We start from the raw sequence: 23,343 nt of genomic DNA on the forward strand, positions 1-23,343 counted from the left end.
GTTTCGTGCCCATACAGATCCCAAACAGGTAATACACAATGATACAACACGCACTGCCAGATCAAGTTTTCTGTGCTCCGAAAGCGCAGTGATACAGCACTAATAAGATATTTCAGCGTCGAATATACCGAGATCCAGGCACCGCAGTGCGTTTCTCAAACAGTCAATATTGCTTGTCGGCGTCGAGCTTCCACCCTTGAAACCCTTGTTCGGTTTGGCAGCAGGCTCCGATTGGGCGGTATCGTGAGCCGATATTCACATGCATCCATGCTCTAGAGAGGTCCAATCGTTTGGCGTCTAGTCCTGCATGGTTATGATGATGCCTGACGCCGATTCCATCGTTGCGGTTGTGTCCAGCCGTGTTGCGGTCTCTGTCCGTTGTTGCTGGCTTTCCGGCGCTCTTCCAATGCGACCTGCGCAGGAGGGAGGTGGATCAGCAAAGCGCCTTTTGGGTGCAAACGAGGTCCCATGACCGGTTGAATCGCGCTAATCATTTGGCTCGACCAGGTAGATCGTGGCTGGCCGTCTGTTGGCAGACACCAACTTTTTTTTGATCATCTGCAGAGCAGAAAAAAGATAGGGGGGGCAACTGGGACAGATGGGATAGTACGGAGGAGCACTGGGACTTGTTGACCCTGTGGCTAGCTCCGGGTCAAAGTAACAACCGCCGTCCACTGACATCCATGGCATCAAGACGAAATTGCCAATCCAGGGGTTCCAGGTTTGTTAGTCGCCTGCCAGATTCGATTTGGATATCGGCCAGGTACCGTATGTGTATGTACGCAGACGTACCAGGGCCATAAACCCCCGAGACCTCTTGTGAGGTTCTCGGTGCGGTCGTGAAACCGGCGGGCAGTTCGATCGTGTAGTTTTTCGTGATGTCAGGCACCATTTGTGGCGCGATTGCTCGTTACACGCCCTTGGGCACAGCAAAGCATGGCAAAAAGCTAGTCAGGTCGTCCGGAGAATGACTCCCCCTCTCTGACATTTCGATGAGATGCTAGAGGCCTAGAGCAGCTCTACATGATCACCTGACGGAGGACAGCGCGCCTTTTGTAATTCTGCTGTTCCGTACCCGTACCCTGGCCAGCTGGCGTTCCTCGGAAATCACCCAAGCTTCAGCGGCTGACTCCCGGCGTGATGGGTTCGTGAGATAGCGCCCGTCTGTGCCAGCGCTGGGCATGGGAAGTGAGGCCCAAACGGCGGGCCAGATTCATCCACCAGAGGAAAGGTGACTTGCCAATTATAGCAAGCAGATGTCACCGTTCAGCAACGCTTCGGTATTTGCCGTGCTGAGGGGGTTCGTGAGCATCTTTTGGCACTTGCGGCACTCTGAAGACGGAGCTGTCAAATCGATTGCATGGAAGCGAGGAAAATTACCCGTCGACGATGCTGTTGCTGTCTGAGCCATGTGATTTCAAGCTGCTGTGGTTTAATTACTGTCGACTGACGGCTGCTGCATGTTGGCCTTTGATGAGGCAGCACGACGAGCTAGCGACGGTTGGTGGTGGTCGGTGAGCCGATCTCCAAGCTAGCCAGACCGAGATCGCATCATCCTGGTAAGGCAGGGAACGCACTGACCAGCTCTGGTCTGAGCCAACCTTGGTGCTGATCATGACATGGTCTGTGTTTGCCCTCAGTCACTATGTATGCCATGCTATGGAATATCGATACAGGAACCAGAGCCAGCTGTCTGCCAGATGTTGAAGTTACTCTTCCCAAAAGGTGATGAAGGTGGGAGCTCGGAGGGTCTGCATGATGCAGCAATCCTCTAGTCTGTATTTGTTGGGCCATCGCTGAACTGATTGTACCGTTACCATGATCCCAATTCCCAACAAGGCCACGGGCGCCCGGCTTGTTGAAACCGAGCTCTTATAAGTTGCTTCGGCATGGGGGTTTGTGATTTGATGTTTCAGACTAGGAGCTTGGGCTGACTTGCTGGAGCCATCAGATGCCCGAGTGGAGAATGATGAGATTCCATCTTCCGGGCCGATAGAACCAACAGCATTCATTGGGGACAGCACAAGAAAAGCTCAAAAGAGATTCCAGATCGCGGGGTAGCTTTCCATGGCTTGTTCTCTGCTGTGCCATAACTCAATGCTTCCCAGGGGCGCATGGGAATATTTCCGAGCTCATCCACGATTCAACAACCGAAGGGATCACATCACTGGAAACCGGTGCGGTATTTCCTACCTCCCCGGTCTCGAACGACTCTTATCTCTTCCAAGACTCCCTCATTGTCTTGTTGATTCGCCGCCGGCAGCCTGTCCAAACCGGTAAACTGCTTCTGAGACCCGCATACATCTTGAGTGGTCCGCTTCTGTCGACGTGCAGCCAACATCCTGCCACACCTTGACTCAGCTGCTTGATGCTCCTCGATGAACTGTCAAATATTCCCTGAAAAACAAAGTCATATCACACACCAGCATCTGCATTAAAGGCGATCAAATTGGCGTTGCAGGTTCGAGTTCAGCCTCTTGGCCGCCTCATCACTTGGAATGTGATAAAAGAAGAAACCCAAGAAAGAACCTGGGCCCTTCTGAGCCCTGCCCTGTGGTTGAGACTGGTCTTTTGAGAGCATGTTTCTGCTATTGTGCAACCTCATTCACCGTGCATGTCGCTGAGCTGCGGGATGACGGCGTTGTAGGTCCCAGACGTCCCGGCAGTCCATAGAGCTCAGCTGCAAGACAAGCCCCGGTATGCAGACGTTTCTTTCTAGGGGAGCTCTCGCGGACTCGGGCATGGGCATGAGTGATGTTGCATGCAGCGAAACAGGCCCTTGATTGATCCGTCTCAAGGCATCTGCAGCGTCAAGCAGCCAGTGGCCATCGCCCGTTGACGGCGTCCATGGGAGCATTTGTCATGATGTTGTCTCGGGGTTCTCGTTTTGAAGGTCTAAATATACTCGGCACTTGATGCCCGAGAAGGGCCGAGTGATGTGGCTTGTTTCTCCTGGTTTCCCGTGTCTTTGCCATGTCTCTGACGGGACCCTAGGTTGTAACTGTTCCTCTTTCTCACAACGTATTGCACGCCTTGAAATCTAATATCAGGACATAACCTTAACCACCACACTTGCCATGGCCATCAATCTCTCAGTAATTTAGAAGGCCATGCTTGGTCTTTTGGGGAAACAAGCATATCTAGACATCGTTTTCAGCACATATCATCATCCTCATACGTAGCTAGCTACCATCTAACAATGTTATTGACACCAGCTTGGAGGAAGCAAAATGTGACAAAAGAGATCAACGTCTTCATTTAGCAGCTCTTTTCCAAGTAAACGAACCCCCCTTATCTCCTAACCCCATGATATCGAGCAAGCAACGGAGATAATAGATCACCATCCCATAACGGATATACAGCAACTCGTAAAATAAGTAGCTTTTTCCTTCAGATGTTGCCACAGCCGATACAAGGCCCACAGCCAAATAATCACTCAGGCAAAGCTTCATCTCTCATGAGTGCAACATAGCTACTTCAATGTCAGACCCACTATCGGTCCCACGAAGACCACTCACAAAGCTCAACACCTATAATCAGAGAGGTAGCGCGATGTCGAGAAAGAAGGTAGTTGAAAAAACGTCGAATAATGGTAGAAATGTCGTAGAAAAGTCGAAGAAGGTAACAAAGAAGTTGAAGAAAGTCAAAAACAAGTAACAATAATCTACCAGGAGTCTTCAAATTGAAACCCCCCAACCCCCAAATAAAAAAAAGGGGGGCTCAACTTGACCAAAACCACAGATCCCTTGTTGACCCGTCATCATTCCCATCAGACTTAACCAACTGTCTCGTCCATAGAATGCAGTGGGAAGTGTACCTACTTAATTAAGTATTATGAGACGTGGAGTATCGGCGCTGACAGAAGAGCACTTGCCTGGATGTCAATGACGGTTGTTGATTTATCCCACTTTAACGACCTTTTCAACAACGTTCGACCTCCCAACCGCTCAAACGCTCACATCGAAACCAGAGACCTCAAAAGCCAATAGCATAAATCCCTAAGCAACCTATAGGTATCACTACCACCCGTGCCTCGAACCAAAAACAGATATATCATAATCCGCATTATACCTAAACCCGTTGCGCCTCTGCCATCTCCCCCAAAATCCAGCATACCCTTCCTTAAACCTCTTCACTCCGCTTCCCACCATCTGCAACTCAGCGTCCCCCCCCGCATTCTTCCCCACCCCTCCTCCCCCATTCAAAGCGCCAAATTATAAGCATACTCATCCTCCATATTCTGACTCACCCACAAAACAACCGTGCTAACCCCCACCAGCGCATTGGCAACCACATTCTCAACCCCCATCCCCAACGCCGGCATCCCCACCCCCGGCACGACAAACTTGAGCACAAAAACCGTAACCCCGCCCGCCATCCCGCCCGCCAGCGCCGCGAAACCCAGAAACAGCACAACCCTCGCCTTCCACGCCACCCCCGACCCGGAATAAGAGAAACTATCCGACGCCAGCCGGGATTTCTCGACCGAGTTGATGATCAGCATCCCCAGGGAGGAAAAGACGAACGGCAGCCAGTCGACAAAGTTGACGTGGAGGGGGGAGGCGTTGCGGGGCGAGGCCGACCAGACGGCCGAGTCGAGGAGGATGTAGAATGCTAGGGAAAACTTTGACACACAGACATTCGAGTTAGAGAAGTGTTGGGTAAGAGGAGGAGTGAGAGGAAGGAGGGGGGAAACGTACGAGACCGCCGGCCAAGTACACGCCTGCGTTACGGGCTTGGACGCTGGAGAGCCATGCTGGCTTGCTAAAGCGGAAGAGGCGCTCTTCGGAGGACATGATGATGGTATTTTATGTGATATGTTTCCCCTTGCTCGGAGTTGAATAGTTCGGGGCTGTTAGAGGTAGAGCTCGTAAATGTTGCAACCGTAGCTCGGTGACGACTGGCCCCGGTTTCGGTATCGCAATTGAGTTGATCAGCGGTATCGCTATCGGTCACAAGATTGGAATACTTCTCGTATTCTCAGCCGCAATCAATCGCGATATCAAAACCTGTCGTCGTTGTCGCCGCGAATCGCAGTGTTGTGGGTGTGGAAGCTTATGAACGTAGACGGCAGGCACGCAACGCAAGCAGGCACGCATGACGTTTGGAGTTGGTCCCAAGCGGAAGGCTGGGGGAACCTGACATGACCCACCAACCAACCAGACCAATCCCTTCTTGGCAAAGGCTGAAACTAGCACGTGATTACCCCTACCCTCACCAACACTTTTCACAACTACTTCGCAGCCCACAAAACAGTTGATGGATACTCTTCACAATTATCACTAACCGTCAAATATCTGCTTCCTCTGCAAACCAGAAACCCAGTGAATACCATGCATGCCACGCTCTCTGCTGCCATCGCTCCAACTACCACACCTCCACCTCCCTTACACATCTCTTCTACAACCCCCTATTATACACTTCCATCAACCCTTCATGTCCCTTCCATCCATGCATCTTCTGTCTCCAGAAATGGCCTAGACAAAGCAATGCCTACATCCATCCATCCCCAACCCGCAAGAAAAACAGGCTCGCCATGTGTATATGGTACAAAAAGTAAAATATGGCCTTCCCTTGGAAAAAAGAAAGCAGCGATTGGTTGATCGCGATAAACCGAAGAGAACTTTAAACGCCCCAATGAGAGAGAAAACCCCCAGACAAGACAACAAGCTTTTCCACCAATTGTGAGGTCATGGGTGATGACAGAAAAAAAGAAGCCACCAGAACGCCATTAATTGCTTTCGTTGTGTCGCCATCTGTTAAAAAAAAAAAGAGTTACCGGCTCCTTAAGCCAGCAGGAGCGCAGTGTGTTCCCTTGGGAAACTAGTCATCACGCCCCTGCAGCTCTAGATCTCAATGGTCTTCAGTGTCGTCTCTTCCACCTCAACAACGGTGGCCTGCTTGCTGCTTCGTTTGCTGCCAGGCGCTGATGACGTGCCATTTGTCTGAGAAGGCTCAGTGATGGTGACCTCGGGAGGAGGGCTGACCTCGCCATTTGCAGCAAGGGCAGCTAACCTCGGGGCACTTTCTTTGTTCTCCTCTCCGCTGTGTCTTGGGGTGTCGACCTCAACCAACTTCTCCGGCACCTTGATACTGTTCGTCGCCGATGTCAAGGGAACCTCCTCGGCCACTCTCGCCAATGGGCTCGCCTTTCCAACACCTGGCCGAATTGGGCTGGGCATGGGTGAAATCTGGCTCAACCTCTGGAGCGACCGACCACGAGGCTCAGCGTTGGAATCAGCCGCGTTGGCATAGGGCGAAGTGGGCGCACTGGTTGCACCCCTTGGAGGAGCCATCGACCTGCGCTTGTTGGCGGTACGACCATACTTCTGGTCACACCTCCACCTCAAAATGTCGAAATAACCGGGCTCAACGCGGGCACTCTTAAACTCGCGCAGCTTAAGCTCGCCCGAATCATCATCGATGAACCATCTGCCGCTGCCAAGATCGTCCGCAACAGTAGCCACTAAATGAGCCCACGACTTCGCGACTACGTACTTGGTGTCGTAGTCGCGACCAAACAGAATAACCTGGCCCCAGGTACCCTTGGGTCCTGGCGCCAAGTCAACAGCCAAGTTGTTTCCACCCCAATCGCGAACAAGAGGGATCCACGCGGGGTGCGCATACACCTTCTGGATGGCACCGGCGGGGACACTGTCCTGACGAGCGAGCAGTTCTTGTCTCCAGTTGCCATTCTGGGGCGAAACGGGGGCCGAGCTGGACGAGGCCGCCGAAGTCGAAGCGTGGCTGCTTCCTCCCAGAATCTTGGAAGGCACAGCGGGCCTGGGGAATGTCGCCTCGAGCAGGAATTCTTGGTTGACCTTTACCCAGTTCTCCCACTCCTGAACAATCTCTTCGCAGTCCAAAAGCATGGACCCAAAAATGATGCCCGTGGGGTTGCCGCCTCTTTCTTGGCCATCGTGGATCATCAGGGACTCGCGGACGTCCTGAGGAAGGGAGCAGTCGAGCTGGTGCTCGAGATCGTTCAAATCGTTGTTAGTGGCGCCTTCGCAGAGCTGATCCCAAAGTTCCATGTAGTGCTCCTCGGCCCAGGCGTCGATCCGATTCCACGAGTTGTGGATCGGTGGCGCGGGCGGCTGGCCATCCTGGAAAGACTGCATCGGAATCGACCCGGTGGGGCTCTGCATGTCGAAAGCATCGGGTGGGACGGATGCCCGTGTGTTGATGGATCTCATGCCGGGCGAATATGGCCTCCCACTGGGGCTCATCGGAAGACCGGGAGTGTTGGGGGCATAGGCGGCATCAAAGTGTGCCGAAGGGCGGGTGGATTCGTCGTGGTAAGGGGAGGAAATGTCGTTGCGAGAATCGGAGGCGGTCGCTATCGAAGTGAGGCCATTACGGCCATGGAGAGGAACATGGCGCCCTGTCCTTTGCGGAGAGTCAAATGAGGAATCTGCATAATCAGTTAGTATGAGTCGGTGAAGGGATTGACTGGGAATTGCGCTGACGTCGGTCATAGCTGGTGATATCGTGCCACATAGAGCGGAAGAAACTGCCGAATCTGTAGTCAGGGCATTAGCATTCGCCAGTTGTCACTATTCAGAGTGTGCACACATACGAAGCCATCTGGGCAATAGCGAGAAAGGGGAAATTCGTAAGGGGGTTTGTCGGTGTGGTGTGTAAAAGCAGGGACAAGACCGGAATGCGAGCGAGGGAGGACAGCGCGATGCGACTGCTGGCGGTTGAGAACGAAATCCGCGTTTAAAACGATTGGATGCGCGTCGACGTAGAGTTGTCGCAGCAGGAAGCGTCCTCAGCGACAATGTCGTCGACACTTGTGTATGTTCCCCCTTTTAGTCAAGCGATCGTGTTGGTGTTTGGTTCCGGGTCGCGGCGGCGTAGCGCTTGTGTTGCTTGTGCTGTGTTCAGTGTTCACTGTTCTTTCTATGCTGCGAGTGTCGGTCAAAAATTGAGTGTCTCCTATTTTGGTCGGGCAGACTAAAACGTGCCCCGGCGCAGACGGTACGTACTGGCTACTGGCTGTCACGTCATGCCCAGTTAAGGGGAACCCGTCAACCGAAAAATCAACAACGAAGGCGCTCGAGCTAAAATGGACCTGCAAACGAGTGGTGCGTGTCCGAGAGAGAGAGAGAGAGGTTGCCCGATGATGTAGGTGTCGGACTGCGTGCGGTAGGAAGAGAAAGAGCGGGCAAGCAGCAAGAAAACAAGAAGTGGTTTGCAATTTCACTCTCGGTGCAACGATCAATGATGTTCCAAGCTTTGCTCCGTGCATGGAAGGAGAGAAAAGTTGACCAATGCAAGCGCTTCAAAACGGTGAAGGTGGAAGGATGCCTTTCCCGCAGCCCATTAAATGGAAAGGGGCCATTTGCCCCACCACTGCCTCCTGCCTTGCCCACCCTCGGGGTTCACCGTGTAAGGGCCGTGCTGTTTGATTGGCTCATTTCGCTCCAGACACCACGCCGGGCGTGCAATGCAAGATCAGGGACAGGCCATGGCACCGTGGCATGAAAGATTTCGCCAGAGCGAGCACTCACCTGCCGAACGGAATGTCACCCTTTTTTTTTTGTATTTTTATTTTTTGAACGCTGCTAATTTCAAGCTTTTTGCGACCGTGTTTGGGGAACTTCTCACGCTTCTTTCAGGAGTCAACGGTTCGGTTCTGTTTTACCAGTCCGTTTCATTTCGATATGCCAGTGGGTTCTCCCAAGGAACTAGCCGACGTTCTGGCCCCTTATAAACAACTCCTTGCTACCCCGTAATACACTCCGTTAACCGTACATAACTCACCCTCCAAATATATTCAAGCAAAAGGACTCTTTGTGTGCCGTGTACCGGTATCTCTGCATCTGCAACTCTCGATCTCCCTCTCATGCAGCACAGAACAGAGCGGGTGGCTTACACCAGGACCTCCCACTGGATGCGCCAACACTCCTTATCAGACGACAACAACAACACCCAACTGCTGTTTCAGCCTCTGTGTCTTGCCGTTACGAATCCACGTTGGCTAGCTATCCCGACTAAAATCTTCTCGTGGTATTCATAGTCCAACCTGCATAAGCACACTGCAACTAGACACTAGCAACCGCAAAAGACCCCGCCGTATTCAGCTGAACAGCGATCTGATCTCTTTCGCCTCATCTCACCAGCCGACCAGCACGCACTTACACTAAGACTGACACTGACAACACCACAGCATCTGCAGCACAACAAATACACAGGCACAGAATCCATCATCGGATGGACCACATGGCCATCAACACCGGCCGGGCCCCAAAGCAAGCAACCATATCAATCAACCACGTTCACTGCCCGCCGCTGACAACCACTAATCTCGACCCTACCCCGCATCTTCCTCACTGCTGATCCCCCTTCTTCCACAAGCGTGCCAAGCAAAAAAACAAGCTTCACAACCTGTCGATAGTTACCTGATTAACTGGCCGTGTGTGTGACTACAGGAATATCCTGTGGCAATAAGCCCTCCATGTCCCCAATAAATTGCACCGCCCACAGGCTGTCGTACTTTTTATACAAGGTGCATGTGAGGTGTAAGTGATGCCCAATGGCGATCTTCCTTATTCGGAAACAACCAAGACATCCAGATAGGAAACCCCAAATCACCGGGTACCAAACTTTTTTGGTACAGAGGTAGCATTATGATGCTATCACTTTTAATGTCACGCCCCTCAGGCTATCTTGCTACGAGTGCACATTTTTACGGACGTTCGGACCTTGTTGTCCGGCCGGCCAGCGTTGAACACCAACCCCATATTTTGTCATCCATCACCAGATGCAAAAAGATCTACAGCCCAGGTCCCGAGGCAGACCACATATATAGAAAAGTTCGCCTTCCACACAGCCCGATGCTCAGATCGCCACATTTAACTATTGAGGGCCAGTGGTATTCACTCAGGCTGCCAGAGCGTACATGATTCAATGCGCCATCAGGTACCGTAGCAACCTGTTGTCGACTCCATCACCAAGTAAACAAGACATAGCACTTCCAGCTGTTGAGCCTTCCTTATGCTATCTATGGTGCACCATCAGCCAACTCAACAAAGTCCACTTCAGCCCGGCTTAACCATCAAACATAGCTCCAAATAATCACATTTCAAACACATCTTCATTTCATGCCTAGTACAATGATATTGATACGCTACATAAACAAATACGTTTCAACCCACCCCTTAATGGTCCCCCCCCTACCTTCCGGTCTATCGTCCGCGGCGCTGCCATCAAACTGTTTCTTTTTTTGTTCAAGTTTCCATCACTGTCTACCCATCTTGGGGCTGATTACTTGACGCAAGTCTTGTCCTCCAGTTCACAAACTCATCCGTTAAAATTCTTCCATGACCCGTCTCTTCGACCTTGAACAACTCGACAACCTTTGACTTCGCATCGAATCGAATCCTCCACACTCCTGACTGTTGAGGGTCGGCCTTGATTACTTGTTGGATCCCTATTGACATCACCAGTCAGTTGAAATGTTACCAAAAACAAAAAAACAAGAGAGAGCCTTAAAAGATAACTAACGGCCGTTAAAGATAATTCAAAGGCTTATTAATTTTCTTTCCAGGCCTTTTACTATATTATAGGAAGGGTAGGTAGATAGGTAGGGAGGGGGCAGTAAGAAAATAAGGGCGCTCTGTGAAGGTTCTCTCAACAACAAAGATTGACAACTTACAATCCAATATCTCCGACGCAAAATTGACGCACACCCATGGCATCCACGGCCACTGCCCGCCATCCCTCTCCCTCCTCACCCTCTCATCAATCTCCTTCGTCTCATACTCTTCGTACGAAACCAACATCCCCTTCTTATCCCTCCAACCAACAACAATCTTCGGCACCCCCAGCAAAAACGACTGCGCCCAAAACTTCATCAGTTTCTTGTTGAATTGGAACTTATCCCTCGGGCTCTGGATGACTTTGGACGTCTTCAGCTCAACCCAGTTGATCTTAGCCCCCGGCTCCTTTGGCTTCATATCCCATATAGCATCCACCTCCCCCCCAAAACAGAGAACCTTCCCTCCTATCTCTGACCTCACAACAGAGCAATACTGTTCCTTGTTGCTCACCACCTCATCGCCCCTATTCTCAATCACCTCCCTGGACGTCTCCGCCCACGGCCGCGGTATCGTAGCCAGCGTCTCAAACTTGTAACCCCAAAACGTCATTTCTTCCTGTGATATTGGACCTTTCCACCCTGAATTCTGCTTGGCTTTCTTTTCGGCAGCAAAAACCCAGTTCTCTTCGATGAAGATACAGTCTTGGAAGAGCGTGGCGTTCATTTCGAAGCCGTCGTCGTCGTCATACGGATAGGGGGCGATCAGGAATTTGGTCATCATGCCTCGCCAGGTGACAAACTTGGCATCGATGGGCTGGTTGGTTTGCTGCTCGTGGTGGGCGATGGCTGTGAGGAGGCTGTCGAGGTGCTCGTCTTGGCTGTCGTGCTTGTCGAACTTGTCGAAGCCGGCGGAGAGGTTGGCGGGGAGGGCGGGGGGTTGAGGTGGGTAGTACCATTTGATAGAGGAGTCGTCGAGGCGGAGGTTGTGGTTCTTGTCGTAGGAGAAGCAGGTGAATTCCTGGGCGAGAAGTTAGTATGTTTATAGCGTGAAGGGGTGAGTGGTCGTCGGTCTTACTCTGGGTCTCTTAACGGGTGCTTGTGTGGTGGCTGCTGTGAGGCGGATGACATCGATGGGGAATCGAGCTACATTGCTGTTTTGTGCCATTTTGGGGAGAGGTGTTTGACGAGTGGCTGGTCAAACTAGGGATATGTCGTGCTACCGATGTCATCTACAACCCAGCACCTTAAAATGATAGTGTTGAAAAATTGTTAACTTGAGAGAAAGCCTCTCAAGATGCAAACGAGTTTGAGGGTAGGATGAATGAGTGTAAATCCGAGATAGCTTGGCTGTTGGCCCTAGCCCAAGGGAACAGCAATCCACTGTACCTTGCAGGCATATCAGGGAATAGCTTACAGCTTAAAGGTTGGTATACAGCAAGCAAAATCACGATATAATTGTACTGAATGACTGTTCAAGAATAGAGATTCTGTGGATTCAAACTCATGACATTATTACAGGGCATCTATTAAACAAAGCGATCTGATGGCAGATACCAAGTACCTTGTTGAACAGGTACCCCTCGCGAGTGGGTCCCCGCCCGCATTCCCGCAGCTGGGGGAGGTGCATTGCTTGACAGGGGCCAGACGGCAACAGAGAATACCAACGACCATCAACAAGAGTTCCGACGACTTCACACATCACCATACTCAGGAGCTCGGAGGCGCCGGCCGCATCACGCAGCTCGACTTGACCCCATCACCAGAGAATGATCCGATAATGAAGAACGCTCGAACTCGGTAGCCAGCAGCCTAGGATCCTCGAATTACACAATGGCCAACCGTTATGGCCAGTCGTACCGCAACGGCGGCAACTATGGAGGTGGTGGTGGAGGAGGAGGAGGAGGAGGAGGTTACGGCAATCTCAGTCGCCAGGACGAAGAGTATGACCCATACGGAGAGGGATATGGCAGCGACCGGTTCGCGCCGCCACCACGTCAGGCGGTGAACCAAAGCGCAGCTCCAAACTCAAATTCAGACTCGGTCCAGTCTCGCTCCCGACAACCACCTCCGCCCTCACTCCGTAATGGGCCACCACCACGATCTGCCCAGCGCAACGAACGCGCCATGCAGCGATCCGCCCCAGAGACCAACGCCGAGCGCGAGATGGGGAGGGTGCTCGAGCTGATCAAGCAGGAATGGCCAGCCATGCTGGAGAACGACTGCATCCCCGTACAGCTGGCACTACAGCTGCTCGACACCAGCTCGGTCGGCCGCGCCCACGAATATCGCAACTTTCGCCAAACGCACCAGTATCTGCAAGACTCGCTCAAGAAGATTGTCCACGAGTACCACCAGGGCTTCAACAGCTCCATCGGAACCTTCCACAAGATTCAGGGCAGCATCCAGGCCTCGCAGAAAAAGGTGCGCTCCTTGAAGGAGTCTCTAGCCACATCAAAAACGGCTCTATGTGCGACAGACCCGGAACTGAAAAAGCTACACGCGACATCTCGCATGTATGACGATGTGCTACAGACATTAAACGAGCTAGATGATTTGCGTACGGTACCGGATCAGTTGGAAGCCAGAATATCCGAGAAGCGCTTCCTCACGGCCGTCGAAGTGTTGCAAAATGCGTTGCGCAAACTAACGAAACCAGAATTGGACGGGATTGGGGCGCTGAGTGACTTGCGCAGCTATCTTGGCAACCAGGAGACGGCACTGATGGAAATCTTGGTCGAGGAACTGCACGAACATCTCTACTTGAAATCCCCCTACTGCCAGGAGCGGTGGCAGAATCTCACCAAACATCATGGAGCTATGAACGAGGTATTCCAGGATACTTCCAATCTTGCCCCATTTCATATCATTTTCGAGTCCATCGATTGGGACCGGTCTGTGGCTGAGGATCCCCAAAAGAATCCCGAGGCCGATACTTTCTACTATATTACGCTCTTGGTTGAATCTTTGAACAGATTGGGCAGGTTAGAAACTGCCGTCGATATGTTGAAGCAACGACTGCCTGTTGAGCTCTTTGCTGTTGTCAACGAGACGATCAACGATATTGACCAGAAGCATCCTAGCTCATTACGTGGTGGATCGAACGGCTCTAACGGGTTACATATATATGGCCAGCGGGAGACCCAGATGAGGGCAGATGTCATCTATGACCTGCTCTGGACTCTCTATGGCAAATTCGAGGCGATCGCCGAAGGCCACCGTGTGTTCCACGAGTCGATCAAGTCCCTCATCCGACGTGAGGGAGCCGGCAACAATATTGCTCTTCTGGGAAGTTTCAAGGAACTGTGGAATCTCTACCAGAACGAAATCCGCTCGCTGTTACACAACTATGTCACTACCGACGCTGATGTGTACCAGTTCCGCTCGTCACCGAGACCAGGCGGTGGTTTGAATGGCCATATGGACGCCAGGGAACACCTCTTCAAGTTCTCGGAAGCGGACGCTAAGTCGGCGGAGATGACGGCCGAGTATGAAGCACTGGATAATATTATTCAGAATGCTGTCCCTGGTTTGACTTCCAATTCTGGAAAAAACAGCAAGAAGTCCGCATTGGTGGTGCCACGGTCGGATGCTGCGGCGACAAGGAAGAGCTTGGGGGCTGGGTATGGCAGAGAGCAGAGCAGTGGGACATACAAGTCGCTTGTTGAGCCGAGTGTCTTCAACATGAGCCTACTGTTGCCACCGACGCTTGTCTTTTTGCAGCGTCTGAAAAGCATCGTACCCCCTGGATCTGACCTGGCGACGAGCACGTTGACGTCTTTTCTGGACAACTTCCTTGTCAACGTATTCCAGCCTCAACTTGATGAGACTCTTGGCAAGCTCAGTGATACCGTCTTTGGGGAGGCGGATGCTTTCTTGCAAGACTCGGAATGGGCCCATGTCGCCAAGAGACCTATTTTCAAGGGGACAACCGCCTTCTTTACGGTCATCACAGCCTTCTGCCGCATGCTGGGTACGATCCCACATGATCAGGCTCTCAGCTCACTGATCATCACTCAGATGTTGAGATACTACGACCGCTGCTTCAACTGGTACAAAGCTCTCGTCACCAAAACCCAAGAAGAAGCATCCACTTCCGAAGAACTCCGTGCCTCGGCAGTCATGGCACTGGAACCTAGTGAGATTCACGACACGGTGATGAGCCTCTGGAAGGCAGAGACTTCGGGAGCAACAGAAGAGTTCGAGGAGCTTCTCCGGAAAGAAGCGGGCTTGTTGATTGCTAAAACGAACGAACAAAAGCTGGAGGCAAGCGATATCATCCAGGACAGGGATACGATCTCGTCGCTGTGCCTGCTGTACACGAGCATGAAGTGGCTCACGGTTAAGGTTATGGGCCTGCGGCACATCACGAAGAACGAGAACGACACGTCGACCAAGCCGTCGGCGGCGACGCTGCCGAAGCCGGAGAAGAAGAGGTGGACGTTGCTGAATGACCCTAATAAGGCCACGGCGGAGGAGGGGCCGGTGTACCTGCCTATGACGCAGGAGACGGTGCAGTATGTTTTTTGTCCCTCCTCTTTGTCCCTCCTCTTTGTTTGGCTCAGTATACTAACATTTTGATCTAGATCCTTCGACAGCATCCTAACTTCCTACGAGGAACTCGCCTCCATAGCCCTCCGCACCCTTCACATGGAGGTCCGCTGTCGGATCGTCCACTCCCTCTCCCTCGCCCTTTCCCCTACCATCACAGCACCCTACACCCTCGACCAAATCGTCACGGAACCCGACCAAGAAATCTTGTCCCTCAACGCGGAGATGGTCGCCTACGATGAAACCACCACCCGGTATCTCCGCGAACGAGAAGTCCTCTTTATCCGCCGTGGACTAGGTCTGTTGATAAACGCCTATCTCATCAAGATCGCGCCCGTGGTATCCCACCCGATGAACCTCAACGGCTGTGGGAGGATGAAACTGAACGTGAGGGTGTTGCAGCAGAACCTGAAGAACATTGAGGAAGGTGTGGACTTGGGGAGGGCGATGGGGTATTTTGAGTTGTTTGAGAAGGGGCCGGATGCGATTGTTGAGCGGGCGAAGCAGGATGCTGGGCGGCAGCAGGGGGGGGGGAGTAGCGAGGAGGGGGGGAAGAAGGGGGAGGGGTATAGCTATGATGAGCTGAAGGCGCTGCTGGAGCTGTGCTATAGTGAGCAGCTGGCTGATCGGGAGAGGGGGGTGGCGGCGCAGGCGAAGAGGCAGTTGGGGGAGAGGTTGTTGGGGTTGAGTGAGTATATGTGGCAGCAATAGTTTTTAGAGGGGGGTGTTTAAATCTTTTTGGGGGGTTATGGTATGATAGGAATGAGAAATGGTTGAAATGTGAGCGGTGGTGTGTTTACTTGGTGATGGGTTTGAGAGGTGCTGTGGCATTCTGTTCTGTGCAGTTGAGTATTTTACTCCAGGAAGAGAACCCTTATCGGAGTATGATTCGCTGGTATAGAGCACGAAATATGTTGCTAAGTGCCTCCTTCAGACTTACAAGTTTTTCAGGTAAGGTTATGAGGACTTGATAGGAATCCTACAGCGAGGACTAGTGTGTGGCTCTGTCTCAGCCTTCACATCAACCTGACAGTGGATCAACTTGTAATATCGGCGGGCTACTTACGCAAAACCCTGTGTCTTCGATAAGACATGAGGAGCTGTGTCTTAGCAGCTCTTGTCTGACCTGCGAAGTGCCATCTTGTACATGTGACTTGCCTATACAGTAGTTATCACATGTAGCTATTCGGAAACGAACACCCTCGTTTGGTGTGAGGGTGACTCTCACACCTGTACTATGCCTTCCCCTAATGCTAGGAGTGTTCTATGTACAAATATTAGAGAGACTTGAGCTCAGAGAGATGCCAATCTTCCACTGTCCACGGGAACACAGGAATATACTTATCGCCTTCTCTAATATCCCACTTCCTCATTGACTTCACTGATTCCTATAACTGCAAAATCACTGTCAAACAGGGACAGAAAGATACATACTAACCAGTCACACTGCGGAAGCAGGATCCAGTACGATCTAGCAGGTGCCATTTTGACTCACCACTTTCTAGATCATCTGTCGTCAATCCATGAAGTTGGAACCTTGAGATAGAAGCTCTGTGTCTCTTGCCTCATGCTAGTTCGAGGAAGTTCTCATTTGTTAATACATGTGCCCATCGTTCACGCCAGAAGAGCAGGGGTGGCATATGATGGATATCAGCGCACTCGACATTGGGAACCGAATCTTTTCGTCTCTATGCCCGTCGAATTTTAATTCTGTGGTGTGGGAGGTGTTGCTCCCGGTGGATTTCAGTCAGGTGCTCCTAGGGCTTCTGCCTTGTGGCCCACAGGTCAGGTTTGTTGATAGGGATAGGTATTTGCTCTCCGGAGCTGATTTTCGTAGTGCTGAACAATATCATCACTTTTCTCACAGCTCTGCTGGCGCCTCACATGTGGCCGGCACCTGACATATACCAGCCACCATAGGATACCTAAGGTATCCAAAGCAACACCAGAACCAACAACACTATACCTCCAAACCCTCGAAAACAACACTTCACCTTCGCCACCATCACCATATCCCCTCCCACCCCTGACTAAGTTTCTTTCTCCCTCGGCACCAAAGTAAACAAAAACAAACCACTTCCCTTCCCTTCCCCCCGGCGGCCGCCCCTTTTCGCCTCCCCCCTTTCCCAGCCCATCAACAATACCACCCTCGCCACCCGCCCACCCAACATCCGCCGACCCTCATTCCCTCCCGTCATCACGTAACATTTAGAAGCCCGCGAAGCCTTCCATTCCAGCTGAAAGAAAGTTTCATGTTAATCATCACATCACCCACCCCAATCCCCCTACCTCCACAGAAGAAAATTTCGAACCTTCCACCCAAACTTCCCCTTTCAGCAAACAAGTCCGACCTCGCCGCAAATGTTCGTTTTTCATCCTCATCCCAAACGCTCAGGATAAATTACCCACCACACTTTTATTACGTACGTACCTAGTAACACGAGCCAACCACCCTAGATGGCTAACTGGGAACAATTTACCTAACACCCTACCCCAGCGAAAGACCTGTAGATCGACTTGCCTAGTCTCCCCTCTATCGACCTGGAGAGAAAAATGCTAGACCGTTCTCGCCGTCGTCAAAAAATATTAATAAAAACTAGCTGAGCACTGCTAAGGAAGGGTCTAAGATTTGTATAACCTCGTAACAGCCTCTGGACGGCCTTTGCTCTCGTGCCTAGATTTTGCTAGTCGGGGGTTCACTTTAGAGCTAATTGCTACCTAGGCACAGACAGGCATGCCACAGACCAAACACCACGAGGCCAAGCACAAATGAAAACAAAAGGATCGAGACCCTCTCTTTCTCCAGAACAAGATCCCTTTGGCTAGCCCGCCTAGCGTGAATCAGATCGTCGTTTGACTTATGGGGCAAGTGCGTGTAGATCAGGGTCCAATGGAAGTCCAGGCGTGCCGGGTGAAGATCTGAATAGCTTCCTTATTTTTTTTCTTTTTGTTTTCTTTCTTTTTTTGCGGAGAGCAGTCCTAAATAGGTAGCCAAGGGTTAATTATGAGGGGTGTAAGTTTCGTGCAGTTAGTGCCCCTCCGTTTCTAGTTCGAAACTTCTACTCTGGACAAAAAGAGAACGGTGTGAGTGTGAAGCAGCCTTTGGGCCTCGAGAACTGGCCTTCCTACTGCATACCCCAGGGGATAGGTAGTTAGTAGGTATGTGAGTTTGTTCACACCGCTTTCTGTGAACAACCACGAAATTCTATCTCCGATACCTAGCTTATTAGTCACTTGCCATAGGTAGTAGGTACAGTACGCAACAAGCATATGTAGGAACTTTCAACAAGCCTTGCCCCTTTCTATCTGCATTTGTATGGTGCATGTGTATGTGTGTGTGTGTGTGTGTGTGTGTGTGTGTGTGTGTGTGTATGTATGTCTCAACAGACTTTTCTTCCCCTCCTCTCTGCCTGCCGGAGCTCCATACATAGAAAGATTCACGGACATCTCTGCCGACAACTAGAGACAGCACCAAAGCAGCTGAGGCTATTGTAAACTAGAGGGCTGAAACTTTCAAGACAGCGACTCGCCTCGGCAGTCCATCCAGTAGCTTCGTAACAGCTGTCAGGTTAGGTATTGTCTGTGTGGTGGTGGTGGTGGTGGTCGTTGACCCTACGTGATGCATACAGACAAGAATAGAGCCTCATCCCCTACATTCACGAGACGAGACAACACCACGACCCCTAATCCACAACAAAAAGGAGTTTGCCACGACTGCCACGCCGACGCTAGATACGGTGAGAGTCTATAAAATCTTACGGCTTTAGACCATGTTCGAACACATCGACGGCGCCGTCTTGGAAGATCGACGATCATTTTCACCGTTGATTGGGATAGGTTAGCACTACAACAATCTAGCATCATGTGCATCAGCTAAACCCCGGAAGGGAAGGGGGAGGGGTGTCGGCAACAAACAACATCAAAGAAGCAAAGTCCTATCCGTTGCTGTTTTTGGATCCCATCGCGAATTCGATCTTTTGCTAGCTTCAAAGATGTCGGTGATTGTGTGGAGGGTGGGAAAGTTGAGATAAAAAGCCAAGACCCAAACTGACACCCCGGAAGCCCTTCCCCGGCGCCGTAGCTCCGTCGATCATCCGGAGAAATTAGTCCACTCCATCCAGTGACAGACCGAGCTTGATACTTTGATATCAAAAAGCTACTCGACACTAGTAGAGAGACTCGAACAACCGGACTACGCAAGCTAGACCACTATCAGTCGTAGCGGCGACCGGTTGTCGGCACGGCGCGTTCAACAAGACCCTTCTCTTTGTTTGATTCAAAACAGAAGCCGGAAAGAAAAGCAAAGGGCTAAAACTCGAGGAGTTGAAAAGAAAACACAAAAACTGGGGCCGCTATTCGGGTTCGGATAGGCCAAGACATCAAGTAGCGTAAGGAAAGCGAAGAAAAAAGAAATGAGGAGGCGAAACAAGACATTGGGGGAAGGGAGATCAACAACCCCCCCCCCTCCCCTCCCCTCCCCCAATCGCCGTGTGTGTGTACAGATCCCTCGGAGAACCCTTCAGCCTTTCCGGAGATGTCTCAAGCACGGACAGCTTGGAAAGATCCGCTTTTGGTGAAATAAGAGGCTAAAAAAGGACAAAAAAGTAAACAACAGTTCAAGGTTCCGGGGTAGAGCAAAGACGTCAACGTCGTCCAACGTCGGCGGTTCAGGGGCTGAAGCCATTGCGAAACAGATCTCAGAAACCAGCCCAAGGAAAGAAAAAGAAGCAAAACAGAGAAGTCAACCGAAGTCTCTTGACGGTTCTGAATACGGCCCACCCCCTCCTTCTCTCTTAACCCCCCACCGTGGCGATCACCAAAGCACGTTTCTGCTTAGCTTGTCGCGCTGAAAAGGGTTCTGGACTTCTTGACATCTCAACGGGCATATTCAAGCATCTTGGCAATCATCCTTCATCGTCGTTAGGCTGGGAAGCTGAGAATACTCCAAGACAGATTACGGGACGATCTCTGTTCCTCCTCTGCTTGATGAATAATGTTTCGAAGCGATCTCCTCCAAGCTATGGCCGGCCGGTCCGGTCGGTGGCCAGCCAGCCCGGCTTTTGCTGATGGCGGGAAAACAATAAGAGAACCCTCTCAGCCAATCCAGAGTCGAATCAGGGATCAAAGATGAAAGGACCCTCTGCGGATAGATAGATCGGGGCCGAGGCGGTGGACCTGGTGAGAAGGCCCTCTACATTGAGAACATCGATTGGACGAGATGCTGCTGTCACCATGACAGAAATTCTCCGTGGATCGTATCTAGCGGCTCCCGCGCGGTTGGGAAAATCTCGTGTAGTATTTGGCGGATGGTGTGTGGGCGTATGTAGGTATGTGTGTGCCATCATTCGAGTAATAATTGATGCGTTGCTCGGCGCTCGGGGACCTTGGTATTTCCAGATGTGGGAGGCAAAAAGATAATAATTTTTTGTTGTCTGCTCCTGCTTTCCTTCCCCAACGAATTGGGCCTGTCGGGAGCCGTGACACGACGCAGCGAGAACGTGCTCTCTCCGTGATGCCAGGGCTCCTCCTGCCTGTGGTAGGTACCTCTCTCTACGTCTTGCATGCAGGTACCGAACGTCCACAGCCAGTTGATGTGCCGGATCTCAGGACGAAACACTTGGGTAGCAGCGAGCCGGGGCACGACTAGATTGTGCGTGCTGCGGTGCTGCTCGTTTTACTTGTCAATGCCGCCGCGACACCGCTTTTTATCAAGGTGCCCCTTCGGTATAGCTTCTGGTGGGCGGGTCGAGATGTTGATGTTTTGGGATTTGGTTGGCGTTGTGTTTCCCGTGTCTCAGCTGTCGTGTGTGGGTGGCGGCTGTCTCTCTCTCCTTATTTAACTGGCGGTTCCCACATCGTTGACGTGATAATAATGATGGGTGATGGTTGAGGACTAGGAATTCGTCGTTGTAAGTGGCCCAATATGATGTGGCCATGTCCAGTAACAATGCCAGGTACCGTTCCGAGGTGCTCGGGGCTCCTAAAGGCCCGCGTATTTTCGATCTTGGCTTGAGATGGGCTTTCAGATTCCCGAGACGGCCGTGCGAGCATAGGAATTCGTTCCGACATCGTCGTCTCGCTGCGTCTCCTGGGCTGGTGCAGATGGCCTCTTGTGACTGCCACCTACGATACCGGAACGTCATGTCGGTGCCGTTGTATCGAAGCGGGGGTTCTCTATCTCGCCCAGACTGGTTCGACATCATAAAAAGGGAAAAAGGAGACGAAAAGACGTAATCCGCGCTAGGCGCTCAGGGGCCAGCCGCACCTTGATGGGCATCCCATCTTGTGTTGCTGCACATACATGCCCCGCCCCCCACCAAAGGAGCAGGTTTGGGGGTAAAAGAGAATATTCGACCCAATCCCGGCTGCGCAAGAAATGGAAGCCATGCATAACGTACTTGGGGGGTTCTTGTATTGAGGGAGCCCTGGTGTTTTCCCTCGTGACTGACCGCTCATACTGGATGGACCTATCGAGAGAGGTGACTTCGTCGAGGTTTGCCGCCGTCCTGTATGTATGATCGTATGCATCTGTGCGGTTGCAGCAAAGATCTGCCTCTTGTTGTCGTTCCCGTGCCTGGCACTTGAGCCTAATCTGACAGTCAAGATTTTTTTTCTCTCTGATCAAAGAGAAAAAGGATTTAATGTTTGGTCCTAGCTAGCAAGGCCTGGTATGCAACCGCAACAGAAAACGGCAAGGCGGGAGCTCAGGGGTGTCGTCTGGGCATCTCTTTGCTCGCCAAATCAGCGCTGCGCAGTCGCTCCCAAGAGCACGGGAGACACACTGGCGTGTATCTGTCAAAATTGATATCTGATATCTCGTCCTGATACTCGCATTTTTTTGCTCCTTTCGTTTCCCACCGTGATCTTTTGGTGCCGACCTGCAAATCAGGGGCGCTCGATGACAGCCATCTCGACTGGACGCAGCCATCAGCCGTTGGCGACGAGATCTGAGGGGCAGTGAGATCCTGCTTGTGACGTTGCCTGCCGACGCGTCTTGTGATGAGTGGTGTAGTTCCCGCAACGGGGGCATCTCGAAATCAAGCACTGTGTGGCGTTTCTGACCCGCGGAGACGGGTACGGGGGAAGGGCCAGGTCCCCTCTTTAGTGGAAGGGCCATTTACAGCTAGCGGATATAACCGATATCTCTACCCGGCCAATGGCAGCGCGGGAGCACGGAGACTGGAACGTGCTGTCGGGACTGCCTCAGCTTCACCAGGCGAGGGGATCCCAGACAAGAGGGGGGAACTGAAGCAATTGCTTGCGAAGCTTGACAGGCGCCATTTCATGGTCAACTTTGGCGCCACTGGTAGTATGAGTGCACCTTGATAGACGGCGTCCTCCAGGTCCCCTCTAGTAGACCCCTCAGCGTTCATGTCGGACATTGTAACTGCTTCGCCAGGTCAATAGCACGGAGCGGGCGCCTATTTACTGGTTTTTTCTCCCGAGCCGGTGTACGTTTGGGCCAGCACTCGGGCGAAATGTTTTCGTATGGCTTCGGGCTCGGGACAAGAGATGGCTGTTTCGGCGACCTCCCGATTGGAATGCCATCTCGGCGCGGCGAAGACGCAGCGGGTATACACTGTGTGCTACACCACCTCACTGTCTTCACTGTTCATCGGGTGTCGTGTAATGCTCTTGTGAACGGTTCCCAGAACAGAAAGAGGTTGCAACCCCCACGCTGCAGCTGTTAGTCATCAGTAAAAGGTCGATGACGAGCAATCTGGGAGGTATCTCTGCCCCTCATCCCTTTCCTGGGTCTGGCGATACGTATCAGGTTGGCTGTCGACCCCACTATCATTTTTCAAGTTTTATTTCCGCGTCTGATGATGCCCAAGGTCGTATGGGGCCCAAAATTGCAGTGACCACGCATTTCAAGCATTGCTTGCGAGGGGAGTGAGCTGTTTTATGTCCTGGCCAACGTTGGGGCAGCATGCCAACACGTGGGTTTGTCGTGCTGCTGCAGTTCGGTGTTTGAAAAGGCCATCCTCTTTGGGTCGGTATTCGAAGCGGCATGGTGTGGTGAAGACGATGTTGAGAGGTGTCGGTCCGTGACTAGAGTGGTGATAAGGTTCTTTGGTGGCTGGTCAGCCTCACCTGTTCCCATCTCGCAGACCAACAAACAGGATCTACCAGTCTCTGGCCGTGGTGAAGGTAGAAACTTGATAGGTTTGATTAGTGGGTGACATCGCTTGAACTCGTGCGTTTGAGATACGGTACGGACGACATCTCGATCCCTAGATCAAGGACCG

The 23,343-nt window shown here is 51.8% G+C and overlaps 4 protein-coding genes across 4 annotated transcripts; 1 reads left to right on the plus strand and 3 right to left on the minus strand.

The window, feature by feature from the left end:
- Window positions 1–3,713: 3,713 nt before the first annotated feature.
- Window positions 3,714–4,796, minus strand: VPS68 (Vacuolar protein sorting-associated protein 68; the record flags this gene model as incomplete). Its single annotated transcript, XM_062910135.1, has 2 exons — window positions 3,714–4,624; window positions 4,701–4,796. The coding sequence occupies 2 exons, from the start codon at window positions 4,794–4,796 to the stop codon at window positions 4,202–4,204; spliced, it is 519 nt and encodes a 172-aa protein (XP_062769021.1). The 3' UTR covers window positions 3,714–4,201.
- Window positions 4,797–5,846: 1,050 nt separating this feature from the next.
- On the minus strand, window positions 5,847–8,307 carry SMI1 (Cell wall assembly regulator; the record flags this gene model as incomplete). Its single annotated transcript, XM_062910136.1, has 3 exons — window positions 7,580–8,307; window positions 7,470–7,522; window positions 5,847–7,414 (listed from the first exon to the last, which is right to left on the minus strand). Exons 1-3 carry the CDS (start codon window positions 7,585–7,587, stop codon window positions 5,847–5,849), a joined length of 1,629 nt encoding a protein of 542 aa, XP_062769022.1. The 5' UTR covers window positions 7,588–8,307.
- A 1,804-nt stretch (window positions 8,308–10,111) lies between these two features.
- RAI1 (decapping endonuclease targeting mRNA) lies at window positions 10,112–12,415 on the minus strand. Its single transcript, XM_062910137.1, has 3 exons — window positions 11,622–12,415; window positions 10,664–11,564; window positions 10,112–10,438 (listed from the first exon to the last, which is right to left on the minus strand). Exons 1-3 carry the CDS (start codon window positions 11,709–11,711, stop codon window positions 10,254–10,256), a joined length of 1,176 nt encoding a protein of 391 aa, XP_062769023.1. The 5' UTR covers window positions 11,712–12,415; the 3' UTR covers window positions 10,112–10,253.
- SEC8 (exocyst subunit) lies at window positions 12,215–16,219 on the plus strand. The gene is made up of 2 exons (XM_062910138.1): window positions 12,215–15,060; window positions 15,130–16,219. The coding sequence occupies exons 1-2, from the start codon at window positions 12,377–12,379 to the stop codon at window positions 15,803–15,805; spliced, it is 3,360 nt and encodes a 1,119-aa protein (XP_062769024.1). The 5' UTR covers window positions 12,215–12,376; the 3' UTR covers window positions 15,806–16,219.
- The last annotated feature ends 7,124 nt before the right edge of the window (window positions 16,220–23,343 follow it).

This window comes from Podospora pseudopauciseta, assembly GCF_035222475.1.
Source record: "Podospora pseudopauciseta strain CBS 411.78 chromosome 2 map unlocalized CBS411.78m_2, whole genome shotgun sequence".
In the NCBI taxonomy this organism is placed as follows: Eukaryota; Fungi; Ascomycota; class Sordariomycetes; order Sordariales; family Podosporaceae; genus Podospora; species Podospora pseudopauciseta.